The sequence below is a fragment of the Trachurus japonicus genome, chromosome 2, assembly GCF_045865225.1.
Source record: "Trachurus japonicus isolate A0001 chromosome 2, Traja_1.0".
Taxonomy (NCBI): Eukaryota; Metazoa; Chordata; class Actinopteri; order Carangiformes; family Carangidae; genus Trachurus; species Trachurus japonicus.
In genome coordinates, this window is record NC_140908.1 from 1848864 (window position 1) to 1861025 (window position 12162).

At 42.4% G+C, this 12162-nt stretch overlaps 2 protein-coding genes across 2 annotated transcripts in view; one reads left to right on the forward strand and one right to left on the reverse strand.

Annotated features, from left to right (window-relative positions):
- Positions 1-1896, reverse strand: part of LOC146990504 (kalirin-like) — a 47616-nt gene extending 45720 nt beyond the window's left edge. Inside the window, exon 1 of the mRNA XM_085794899.1 lies at positions 1794-1896. Coding sequence (XP_085651025.1) covers positions 1794-1848 — 55 coding nt within the window. The 5' untranslated portion in view covers positions 1849-1896. The remainder of the gene's footprint in view (positions 1-1793) is intronic.
- Positions 1897-4936: 3040 nt separating this feature from the next.
- iqcb1 (IQ motif containing B1) lies at positions 4937-11651 on the forward strand. Its single transcript, XM_085802978.1, has 14 exons — positions 4937-5067; positions 5667-5841; positions 6561-6678; positions 6765-6840; positions 6947-7046; positions 7168-7340; positions 7657-7766; positions 7909-8027; positions 8559-8625; positions 8765-8840; positions 9705-9868; positions 9952-10089; positions 11158-11314; positions 11411-11651. Exons 1-14 carry the CDS (start codon positions 4956-4958, stop codon positions 11647-11649), a joined length of 1824 nt encoding a protein of 607 aa, XP_085659104.1. The 5' UTR covers positions 4937-4955; the 3' UTR covers positions 11650-11651.
- Positions 11652-12162: the final 511 nt, after the last annotated feature.

Consider the following 12162-nt stretch of genomic DNA (forward strand, 5'->3'; position numbering starts at 1 on the left):
TATGACTATAGGGATTATGGCAATGGGCCAATTTGCCAAAATGTTGAACTATCCCTTTAAGTTCTGAACCTTATCTGCCCTAAGACTGAGTAGAAACATCTTCATGTTGTGACTGATAGATGATCAATAATAAATATGGAACGAGCTGCTGCTGATCACCGAGTTAAACACCCCGACTCCTGTTTCCTGTGTGACTTAGCAGTTTGACGAACAGGAGGAGACAGAGATAAGTGTATGTGTGTGTGTGTGTGTGTGTGTGTGTGTGTGTGTGTGTGTGTGTGTGTGGTCGACTCGAGTGTAAACACGAAACTGTGTCTGAGTCAGAATCATCAAGAAACTAAACCAGGAGTCTGATTGATCCCTGATTGGCCGTCCGTCAGGCTGACTGATCCTAGACCAGCTGTCAGTCCGTCGAGCTCAGTCCATACAGCAACACACACACACAGCTGGAGAAGGGATTTCCATTGTGATAAAGCTGTCTCACACTAATAACACACACACACACACACACACACACACACACACACACACACTGAGTCAGTGTAAAGCCTAAAATAGCTGCAGATGAAAAGCCTTCAGAGAAACTTGCTGTCAGTCTGTCAGAACTCATCACACTGATTATACAACAAAAATAATGAATTTATTTCAACACCGAGTCTCCAAAATGTCAAACTGATCAATATATCAGCCGATCAGCCACGTTAAAGACCGATCAAATGAGTAAAAACAACAAACAAAATGCTTATAATGAACTTAAGTTCCTCTTACTGCTCCTGTTTTCACAGTAAAATGTACAAAACTGTAAAAAAAACAACAACACTCCCATCATTTTACACATAGCTCCTTCACAATAAAAGCCCTCAGGCTCCTTCACAATAAAAGCCTCTCTCTCTCATTATTTTGGCATTTAAAATTACATCACAAACAGACTTCGTTATTAAGATAAAAGCCCCACAGCCACTCAGCTGTTTCAAAGTAAAAGCCCCGCAGCTACTTCACAGTAAAAATCCACTCGGTTGTTTCAAAGTAAAAGCCCCGCTTTGCTCTCTGTTTATCTTTCTCAATCAATTAATCAATCAATCAATAAATCAATCAATTATTTTGTGTAAAAAATAGTCAGAAAACAGTCAAATAGCCGATAAAACCCTGTAACTTCATGTTCTGTGTGACGATAGATTGATAAAAGCTGCAAATCCTCACATGTACTAGGATAGATTATTGATCGTCAGTATTGGTAGTGATTGATTTTCAGTGGATGGACTTTTACTTTACACCTGGATGAAACATCAGCACAGTTGCTATGGTTACGTGTGACTTAGGACTGTACAGAGGGGTGATGAATGATGAACTGAACTGATGATGGGATGATCTTTAATTGGCACCAATCAGCCAATCAGAGGCCGCGGTGTCTCTGTGATATAAAAATACTATGAGGAGAGAATGAATGGAAGATGAGTCATGTGACCACGTCTGGACATGAACACACACACACACACACACACATATTGGACACACACATGTTTAACATCCAAGTATAGGCCTTCTTCCCACAATGCAATTGGACAGAGGGGATGCTGACACACACACATAGCATGTAGCCTACACACACTCACACTCACACTCACACTCACACACACTCGCTATCTGAGTCAATGGGCGGATGTGGAGGCATCATGGCGACAGCAGCTCCCACTACACACACTCTCCCATTCACACACACACACACACACACACACACACACACACACACACACACACACACACACACACACACACACACACACACACCCTACCTGCCGTCGCCAGGCCGTCCGGGCCCGGTTCTCCTCCTCCATCCACCGGATTCATCCTCCTCCCTCCTCCTCCTCCTCCTCCTCCTCTTCCTCCCTCCTCCTCCTCCTTCTCCTCCTCCTCCTCCTCCTCGCGCTCTCTCCTCCGTTATGTATCGTCGGTTTGCTCCGCTCCTCGCGCCTCCTCCCTGCCTACCCGTGCATCCCTGCGGGTTTACATCAGATCGAGTCGGTGCAGTCGGTGTGTTTCCTTCCCTCCTCCTCCTCCTCCTCCCGGTACCGATCACTGCTGCTGCTGCTGCTGCTGCTGCTGCTGCTGCTGCTGCTGCTGCTGCTGCTGCTGCATCCTGCTCCTCGGCTCAGCCTCGACAGTCCTCCTCCTCCTTCTCCTTCTCCTCCTCCTCCTCCTCCGCTGCTGCTCTTACGTTACCGTGATCCCGCGCGGCATCGCATCACATCACATCACATCACATCGCATCACGTCACCGTTACTGGTACCGTTACAGTTACAGTTCCAGCCCGCAGCAGCAGATGCCGTTACCGTGTCTCCTCCTCCTGCTGCTGCTGCTGCTGCTGCTGCCGGTCCAGGCAGCGGCGGCCGCTCGGTGTGTTTCTGCACGCAGGCGCACCGCGGAGAGAGAGGGGCTGCAGCTGCTGCACCGATAACACACACACACACACACACACACACACACACACACACACACACACACACACACACACACACACACACACACTCACACACACACACCGCCTCTCCCCGTTACTATAACGTTAATGTGGCTGTATACAGTTACTATTACTGCTCTGCTCCCGTTAATATGACGAATTCTGACGTGATCAACTCTGAAAATATAATATAATATTATAGCTATTACTATATTATTTTTAATACATGTACTGTATAATAACATAATATTATGGATAATAATTATAAACCACTGAAAATAAGAAGAACACACTTTCAAATTGTGTAGCCTATGATTTTCCTCCTTTTTTTATAATGTATTCATCATTTAATATAGTGAATATTGATATATATCTTAATTGTATTGATAAATTAGATGGACATGGTGATAATACAGAGATCAGTAACTTTGTGGACTTGAAAGGAGCCTCGGGCATGAGCACAGACAGTAACGTGTGTTATCAGATGAATGAAGCCGCTGCTGTTTGACTCATTCAGCTGAAGCCACAGCGCCGCCCAGAGGCCACATGGGCGCACAGCAGCTTGTTCACCCTGTGCACTACTTTATTTATTTTATAGGCTACATACTGGTAAACACTGAATTATTACACATTATCCTCACGAATAAAAACAAGACTCGGCGATAAAGCTCTGATTATATGGTAATTATTACCATTTACAACTGCAGATATTTATTAGTAGCTAATTTATTTATGACAGACTGAAAAGGAGCAGTAAGTCTTTCCTTGCAGCAGCCATCAGACTCTTTAATACAGTACAATAGTAATTATTATTAAAGAGTTGCACACCTGTAGGCTACTTGTACATTACATTACATTGCACAGTTACTCTATCCTTAATGTTATTGCTAAGTTATTTTATTCAATCGTACATATATATATATATTTTTATTTTATTTTTTATTATTATATTCTATTCGAACTGCTTTAATAATTTCCTGCAAAGTTCTGTGTCGATGAAAATACTGGCTGATTGATTTAATGCTGCCTTTCACTGTGTTTTCTTGTGTCAGTTATTTATATTTATATTGTTGTCTAAATCATTTAAATTTACATTAATATTTTTTTTTAAATGTAATTCGTTGTTTGTTAGATGTAGTAAATAAAAAGGCGCTTTCATTGATTTTATTTTTATTTTTTTGTCTGATTTGGTGCAGAGGGGCGTGCGTCGTCGCAGCGTCATGACGTCACGTTGCCCTAGAAACCCAGAAGCTACTGAAAGCTAAAGCAGCTAACGGCGCTAGCTCCGAGGGAAACTCTTGTGTAGATTCGTCCCCGTAGCGTCTCGAAAACAACGTAGAAACGTGACCGAGCCGACGGACGGTTCGTGTCACCGGTCAACGTCGCTTTTTATCACCGGGTATTATTTACAACTGTCGGTTAAAAAACAAGAAATAAGCTGCAGCTCCGGCTCCGATGCATGCTAACAGCTGTTCAGCTCGAGGAGCAACTGAATGAAAAACTAACAAACACACTGACAGGTGATAGACACACAAACACACACACACACACACACACCTGTAACAGCTCCGTACACCTGCAAACATACTAAAGTCTTCATCCCCCTTGAACTTTTCCACATTTTGTCACGTTACAACCACAAACTTTCATGTATATTATTGTGGTTTTATGTGATAGTTTTGTTCCTGCTGCTGTTTGTCTTTTAAATAAGTTGTAGTGCACTTTCTTTACTCCTTTTATCAGGTTTAGCTCATTATTAATGTATTTTAACTTATTTTATCTATTTAAAAAAAAAAATCTATCTATTGTTGTTCTACAGTTTTGTTGCACTGGTATTTTTATTTATCAATGAGCTTGATTTCTGTCCATGTCTCTGTCCTCTGTGTTGTTTAAGTGTTTTGTTTTGTGTTTTGTCCTTGTATTAGTTGGGTTTACCCTCCTGCTGCGAAACAAATCTACCCCCAAGTACTAATAATGTGCATGTAGGCCAAAAGGTTCAAGTTTAAAAAAACAACAAAACTATAAATAGACAAATCGTTCAGACAAAACAAGGTGTCATAAAATGTAATAATAATTATGCAAGTGTCAATGGAAGACATATTGTATTAGGTGTAAGTGTGTTGTGGGGTGTTATGTCTGACTTGTACGTTTATGAGATAAGAAGACAGAACATTTTGTTTGTTTGGGTTTTAATTTGTAGAAAAAAAAATCTTAAACACCATGAATTTCACAATTGTGCGCTACTTTGTGTTGGTCTGTCACATAAAATCCCAATAAAATGCATTTAAGTTTGTGGTTGTAACGTGACAAAATGTGGATACTTTTACAAGTCTTTGTATCTGAGCACTGTCTGGTCGTAGTGTGTGTTTAACGGTTATTTATGATGGTTGTATAAAGTGTTAGATGAGGATAATGGACTTTTCTTTTTCATATTAAACACTTTATTTACACACTGACCTGAGTGTTGTGTGTGTTTGTCAGGCGGCTGCAGTGAGGATGGAGTTGGTGGAGGAGGAGGAGGCCTTGGTGTCGGAGCTGAAGAAGCAGCTGGAGGACAAGGAGCTGAACCCAGAGCAGAAAATCAAGCTGCTGAACGGCGGCATCAACAGTGAGACGACCTGCCTCGTCACATTATAATGTCTGAAATATCCTCAGGAAAACTGAATAACTGTAAAACACATCCCATTACATCTGCTAACAGTCGGGTTTATATCATATAATGACATTTTTAACATCAGGTAAATGATTATTGTGCATGGTATGGAAGTATTAGCAGTTTAATTAAAGAAAAACTCAAAACTTCTCTTTCTTTTGAGGCGTTTAGTGAGGAAAAATACTGTTACTGCACATGAAGTTTTGATTTGACATTTGAAATGAGAACGTAAACATGTTGAGAATCAATCTAAGTAATAAAAAAATAAAAAATAAACTGCAAAAATAAAGTGCAAAACCAAACTATATACAATATAACACACTCCCCAACACTATTTTTCCTGAAAAAGCACTACAGGGTCTCTCCTGCTCTATGTATTTCACTCTAGCTCTGTCTGTTTTCCCTCCTTTTAAAATGAAATCGCAGGAATTATGGTAATATTTTTATATATAGACAGAAAGCACAACTCCGATTGGACAAACTACTACGGAGTTCCAGTAACAAAACTCTAATGAAGATGTTTTCTCCTCGTTGTGTTGCTGTGTCTCCGTCAGAGGCTCTGAACATGGCGGCCGTGCAGACCCACAGCAGCAGCAGCGTGTTGACCCGGGTCAAGGCTCAGCTGTATCACGCCGGCGTCTTGACTCACTGTGTTCACGCCCTCAAACTGGAGCCGGGCAAACTGAGAGGAAACTGGAGCGCCGTCGCCACGCTGGCCCAGCTCACCAGGTACAACCAGACCAGACCTGGAGAGTTCAGATTTAAAACATTAAAACTCAAATTTCTGACCCGTTAGTTTGTGGATTTCTCACTCATTTCGACAAAATGTAGTATTTTTTACATGCAAAAGACAAGTCACAAAAGTTTGTTTTTCAGCTTTTTCAACTTAGTTTGTATCGATCGTGATGCTCAAACGACCACAAAACCACTTCATGTCAGTGTTGTAAGAGCAATGATTTATAGATGAATGAAAGTTAAATTAAATAGTTTCATAAGCTTTTGAATTTCATAGTTTGTATTTATTTTATATTTAAAATGCTCCTTTAATTTGAGTATTTAAACGACGTCACCGACAGCTTAACTCTGTAGATGAGCATTCTATAATGGCTTATAAGGTCAAGTCTTATAATAGAGTTATAATGCTCTATAATGTATTATGTTTGTTGCATATGAGTGTTTATAATGATAGTTATACACGTTTATAAGCCAATTATAACATAACATTATAACTATATTTATAATGCATTATCGATGTGGGCATTGTCAACGAGTTACTAACAGTTATAACGTATTATAACACCTGACCTTATAAGTCATTATAAAATGCTTTATAGTGTATTATGATTATTGTTATAAAGCATTATGATCATTTATTACTGTTTATAACTATTATACAGTGCTATAACTGCATTATAATGCATTATAAGTGTGGTTTTAATGCGTTACAGCTCCTGCTGCGTGGGGTTGGACCCCGGTGAGCGATCGAAGGCCTTTAATAGGCTGTTCCTGCCGTCAGTCATGGACGGCCTCCTCTCATTGGCCGACCAGCTGATGAGGCGGGCCGAGGTGAGACTCTTGTTGTTACGACGTAATAATAAATAATGTAAAAACTCACACAGCTGACCGTGTGTGTGTGTGTGTGTGTGTGTCAGTGCTCGTCTCTGTTCAGGAAGGTGATGGACGCCGTCGGCTGGCTGCTGCGAGCTCACACTCGGCTCACCACACAGGGTCAGTCAGTCGCCACGCTCCTGATCGATCAGTGTATTGATTAAACAGACAGACGAGTGATGTCATCGACTTCTCATCTATCCTTCCTGTCCGTCTCTCCCTCCAGTCCTCAGCTCCGTCCACTACGAGCGGATCCAGATGTGTGACGACGAGGCCGTGTCTCTGCTGTGTGTCCAGCTGTGGATCCAGACCTGCACAGGAAGCAGGTGAGACCAGGAGACCAGGACGCCAGGACGCCGTGATGTCATGATGTCATGATGTCATGATGTCATGATGTCATGATGTCATGATGTTTACATTCCCCTTTCTCTCTCTCTCTCTCTGCAGGGACTTCCTCTCCGGGTTGAGCGACGACTCCGTCCTGTTGCTCCTTAACGAGACCGTCGGCCAATTAGCAGTCAGCTCTGACTCCGCGGTGGGCGGGGCCTCTGTCAAACTCATCCTCCTCATGGCCAATCGGCTGCAGCCGCGGCTCCAGCCGCTCCTCCTCAGGTTCAGAGGTCAGAGCTTTTTTCCAAATTCCGTTTGAATTTTTTGGGAATTCTGTTTTTTACCTTTTACTCTTGTTTTACTACCAAAAAGAGTTTGTTTTTAATGTTTGTGACTAAAATATACACAAGTTAAATAGAAATTACTTAAATTTCTCCATACCTTAAGAACAAATACTGCATGATGCAACATAACTCTGCTCTATAAGTACTTCAAGTACCAACAACATATTAATGCTTATGTTTGCAGTTGCAAGTAACTTGTTTTTGCTTTTGGACAAGATTACAATCGGCCTCACAAAGACTCACTCTCTCTGTTCCTCTGCAGGTCTGGACAACCTGCTGCACAAAGACTGGAGGGGGCGGGGCTTCGACCAGGACGTGGATCAGCTGATCGCACTCATCCGATCCGGCAGGAGCAGGATGAGCCCCGCTCAGGTGAGTCTTGTTTGTGTTTTTTATTAACTTTAATATGATGACATCATTCAAATGGACGGTACATACTGAACCTGTTTGGATGCAGATATGTTGCGGAACTGTCTGTTGACCTCTGACCCCGCCTCTGTGTGTGTGTGTGTAGGTCAGTGCTGAGCATGTGCGTGCGGCGTGTGTGATCCAGGCTGCCTGGAGGTCGTATCAGACCAGACGCAGAGTGAAGAGTCTGAGCAGAGCGGTGACGGCGCTGCAGAGGAGATACAGGTACCGTTCACCCAAAACCAGCTTCTTCTTGTTCGCTTTGAAAAAAATCTCTGTAAATTCAAGAAATATCAGAAACCATGTTTCCATCCACATGTTTTTATTCACATTAAGCAATATAGAATTATAAATGTCTTATGGAAACAGTAAAATTTGCCCACATATTGATAAAAAGTTAATAGATTTTTTTCTTGATCAATACAAAGTTTTCGCGACAGATGCTGATGGAAACAGCTCTTTGCAGGATAAATGTGAGTTGAAAACAGCACATGACGTCATTACGCACGGCTTTTTATTCAATTTAAAGGTCTGAGATGGAAACGCACCTGAACCGGCATTATCGCTTTTATATTTTTATCGATATTTAGATAATTCAATCAGCAAGTGGATGGAAACATGGTTAGTTGCATCATCGTTTCAGAAAGATCCGTTTTCAGATTTTCCCACCCGTTTCCCTCCCAAAACGCCATTTCCGTCTGGACGAAACACAGAAACAATAAAATACTGATGCGGATTCATTAAATCCGTATCCAGGGCTCGGAGGAGGCGGCAGCAGCGGCAGCAGGAGGCGCAGCAGTGGGAGGAGGAGCTCAAGTACCAGGTGACACGAAGCCTGAGCATCTGGTTTTAACAGGATCTCTTCCAGTACCTGTACGCAGCACATGTAAAGTGTGTGTGTGTGTGTGTGTGTGTGTGTGTGTGTGTGTGTGTGTGTGTGTGTGTGTGTATGTGTGTTTCAGGTGTGTGTGAGGCGTCAGCAGGCGAGGAGGGCCTTCCACCAGAAGCAGAGGAAACTGCTGCAGCTGCTTCCTCCTGGTAACGAACCACATAACGACAACTAATTGATTCCTGCACAAGAAATCTGGGGCCAGATTCACCAATATGTTCTTAAGAAAGATTTAAAAAACGTCTTAAGATCTAAAATTAAGAAGCACAAGAAAGTTTTTTAGTGCAATTCCTCAATATTTTCTTAAGAACAGCCATTTCTTACGAATTTCATATTTTTCCTCTTAAAATACGTCACTTCATTGCATTGCACACGCCAACACACAACATATATATATAGTTTGCATACACAGTTTATAGTAATTTGACATGCTACTGTAAGTAACTAACATGCTAACAGTTAACAGGCTCTTTGTGTAATTAATTACAAATTATATTTACTTAAACTATGACCTACTGGTCTAAATTTGTTGGAAAAGATTATATAAGAGGCTTACCTATTCAGCATAGGAACTTTAAGACAGGTTGTCTTAAAGCCCCAATATGTAACTTATTTGACTTTTTAATAGCAAAAATCAAATATTGCTTTCATAAATACGTATTTCACTGAAGTCGACGTTTGTCTGTCTGACGTCTGCCCGATTTTACGTGAATGCAACATCAAGAATACGTTCCGATCCGAATTCCTACATATTATACCTTTAAAGTTAAGAAAAAAGTAAAGAACAATTTTGAGAACTTTGATTTCAAGAATAACATTTATTCTTAAGTTTTATCTTAAGAAGAAAGTTGGGAAAATACTTGGAGAATATGACTTCTCTTTTTTCTTCTTAAGACTGACGTAAAGAAAAAAAAATGACACTGAAGAAGATTTTTTTTGTTAAGAAGGTTTTGTGAATCTGGTCCCTGATCTGAGGTTTGATCTTGTGTGTGTGTGTGTGTGTGTGTTGTCAGACCAGGTGCAGTCGTACCTGCAGGAGTGTGAGCGCCGAGCGGCCGTGGTGATCCAGAGCCACTGGCGAGGCTTCAGAGAGCGCAGACGCTACGACCGCACGCTGCGACACACGCTGAGAGAAACACACACACGGCAGGACGCCGCCAGGACACTGCAGAGAGCGGTAACACACACACACACACATGCTCTTTGATCTTTTCCGACTCAGAACATTTATTTGAACTTCCTGGTTTCTCGACTCTCCAGGTGCGCCGCTTCCTGCAGCAGCGGCGGGCAGCGGAGGCTCCGCCCCTCGCTCCGTTCTGGATTGGTCAGAAGGGTTTGACGGACGGCAGGAGGGCGGAGCTAAAGGAGCAGGTGGAGGCGTACGTCTCCGTCCATCGGGTGAGAGACGCTCGGTTAACCACGACTGTTTCTGGTCATTTATGCACACGTTGTATCAGATACACAACAACTAAACATGTTAAGTTGATGACAAAGTGCCGAGTCATGACATCACTGTTGTTTGTGGAGATTTTAGTGAAATTTGTGAAATTATTCATTCACAAATAAGGCAATACAGATTAGGAAAGTATGTTTTAATGTTGTTTAAGGTTTTTAATATAACTTTTACAGTGATTCAGAGAGAATTTTAACCGATTTCTAGACATTTTGAAGCTATAAATAGTGAATATGATTGTTTTTTGTCAGTTTATGACCTTATAAACAGTTGTTTTGTTGCATGATGTGTTTATTTTTTGGATTAATTAATATTGCCGAAGGTTTTTATATAACTATACAATGATTCAGAGAGAATTTTAACCGATTTCCAGACATTTTGAAGCTATAAATAGTGAATATGAGTGATTTTATAATACAAATATATATATAGTATATACCTGGAACACTTTGCAAAACTATCTGAAACTTACTCATTTTTATCATTAGGACAATTTAAATCCATAACTGCATCTTGTTTGACCTCCAACTGCTCCTGTTTTTAACTCGACGTCTCTGTTTTCAATTTATCTTCGGCTATGCTTATGTGTGTTTCAAACGTTTTGTGTTTTGTCTCAGCTTGTAAATGAATATTGCTCCTCAATATATTCCCGAGTTTAAATAAAGGTTATAATAATATATATTATAAAAGCATGCTGTATATTATTTATATATATATATATGTATGTATGCTTATATTCATATATATATATATATATATATATATAATTATTATTATACATATTACCATATATACATATTATACTTCTATACATTTTAAGCTATAAATAGTGAATATGAGGGATTCTAAATATAAAGCTATTACATACAGTATATTATTATATATATGCCTATATACGTACATACATATAATAATAATAATATTATAATTACAAAGGGTTAATTATTATTATTATACATATTGTCATATATATATACGTATATACTTATATTGTATATATTAACCCCCTCCAGTCGTCCCGTGTGTCTCCTGAGGAGTGCGAGCGTTTCCATGACGAGGTGCAGCTGCTGCTGCTGGCGGAGCTGCAGGGGGGGGAGGGGCGGCGGCGGGCGGAGCAGCGGGTGGAGGCGCTGCTCGCTCACACACACACTCAGCTGGAGCTGCTCAGAGGTGACCACACACACACACACACACACACACACACACACTTCCTGGTTCTGTTCCTTCCTGTCCGTAACCCTTCCACCTTCCTCCGCCCGCCCACAGATGCTCCACCCCTCTCCGTCGTCACGGCAGCAGACGCCGAGTCCTTCCTGAGCCCCTCGGGCCCCGTCGCCGCTCGCGCCCGCGACGCCCACAATGCATTGCTGCAGGCGGGCCGGCTGCCCTGGTGGAGGACGCTGGGGGAGGCGGCCGACGGCGTTGGCCCCGGCAACCTGCAGCAGCTGGAGGCGGAGTTCGGAGGACTGTTCGTCGGAGGGTCGAAGGAGAAGAGACACGTATGAGGTCACAGACACAGCAGGTCACAGCAGGTCACCTCAGGACACCACGCTGCCGCTGCCGCCAGCACCCTCTAGTGGCTGTTTACAGGAGACAGGAGACTGGACTCACCTGGACACACCTGGAACAACAGCTGGAACAACAGCTGGAACATCTGGACCAGCTGATGTTTGTGTCTCTGTTCATCGTGTGAGAGGCTGAATGATTCAGAAGTCGTCCTCCTGACGTGTCTCCATCAACAGTGTCTCCTCTCCCTCTCTCCCCCCTCTTTCCCCCCTCCCCCCTCCCTCTTCCCCCCCTCTTTCTCTCTTCTTCTTTCTCTCCCCCCTCCCTCTTTCTCTCTTCCTCCCTCTCTCCCTCTTTCTCCCCCCCCCCCTTTTCCCTCTCTCCCCCTCCCTCTTTCTCTCTTCCTCCCTCTCTCCCTCTTCCTCCCTCTCTCCCCCTCCCTCTTTCTCTCTTCCTCCCTCTCTCCCTCTTACTCCCTCTCTCCCCCCTCCCCCCCCCTCTCTTTTTCTCTC

Excerpts from the sequence above, each read along its gene's own strand:
- iqcb1 (XM_085802978.1), top strand. The coding sequence starts at position 4,956 with ATGGAGTTGGTGGAGGAGGAGGAGGCCTTGGTGTCGGAGCTGAAGAAG. Across the intron at positions 7,047-7,167 it reads CAGACCTGCACAGGAAGCAG|GGACTTCCTCTCCGGGTTGA; the intron begins GTGAGACCAGGA and ends CTCTCTCTGCAG. Across the intron at positions 7,767-7,908 it reads GCAGGATGAGCCCCGCTCAG|GTCAGTGCTGAGCATGTGCG; the intron begins GTGAGTCTTGTT and ends GTGTGTGTGTAG.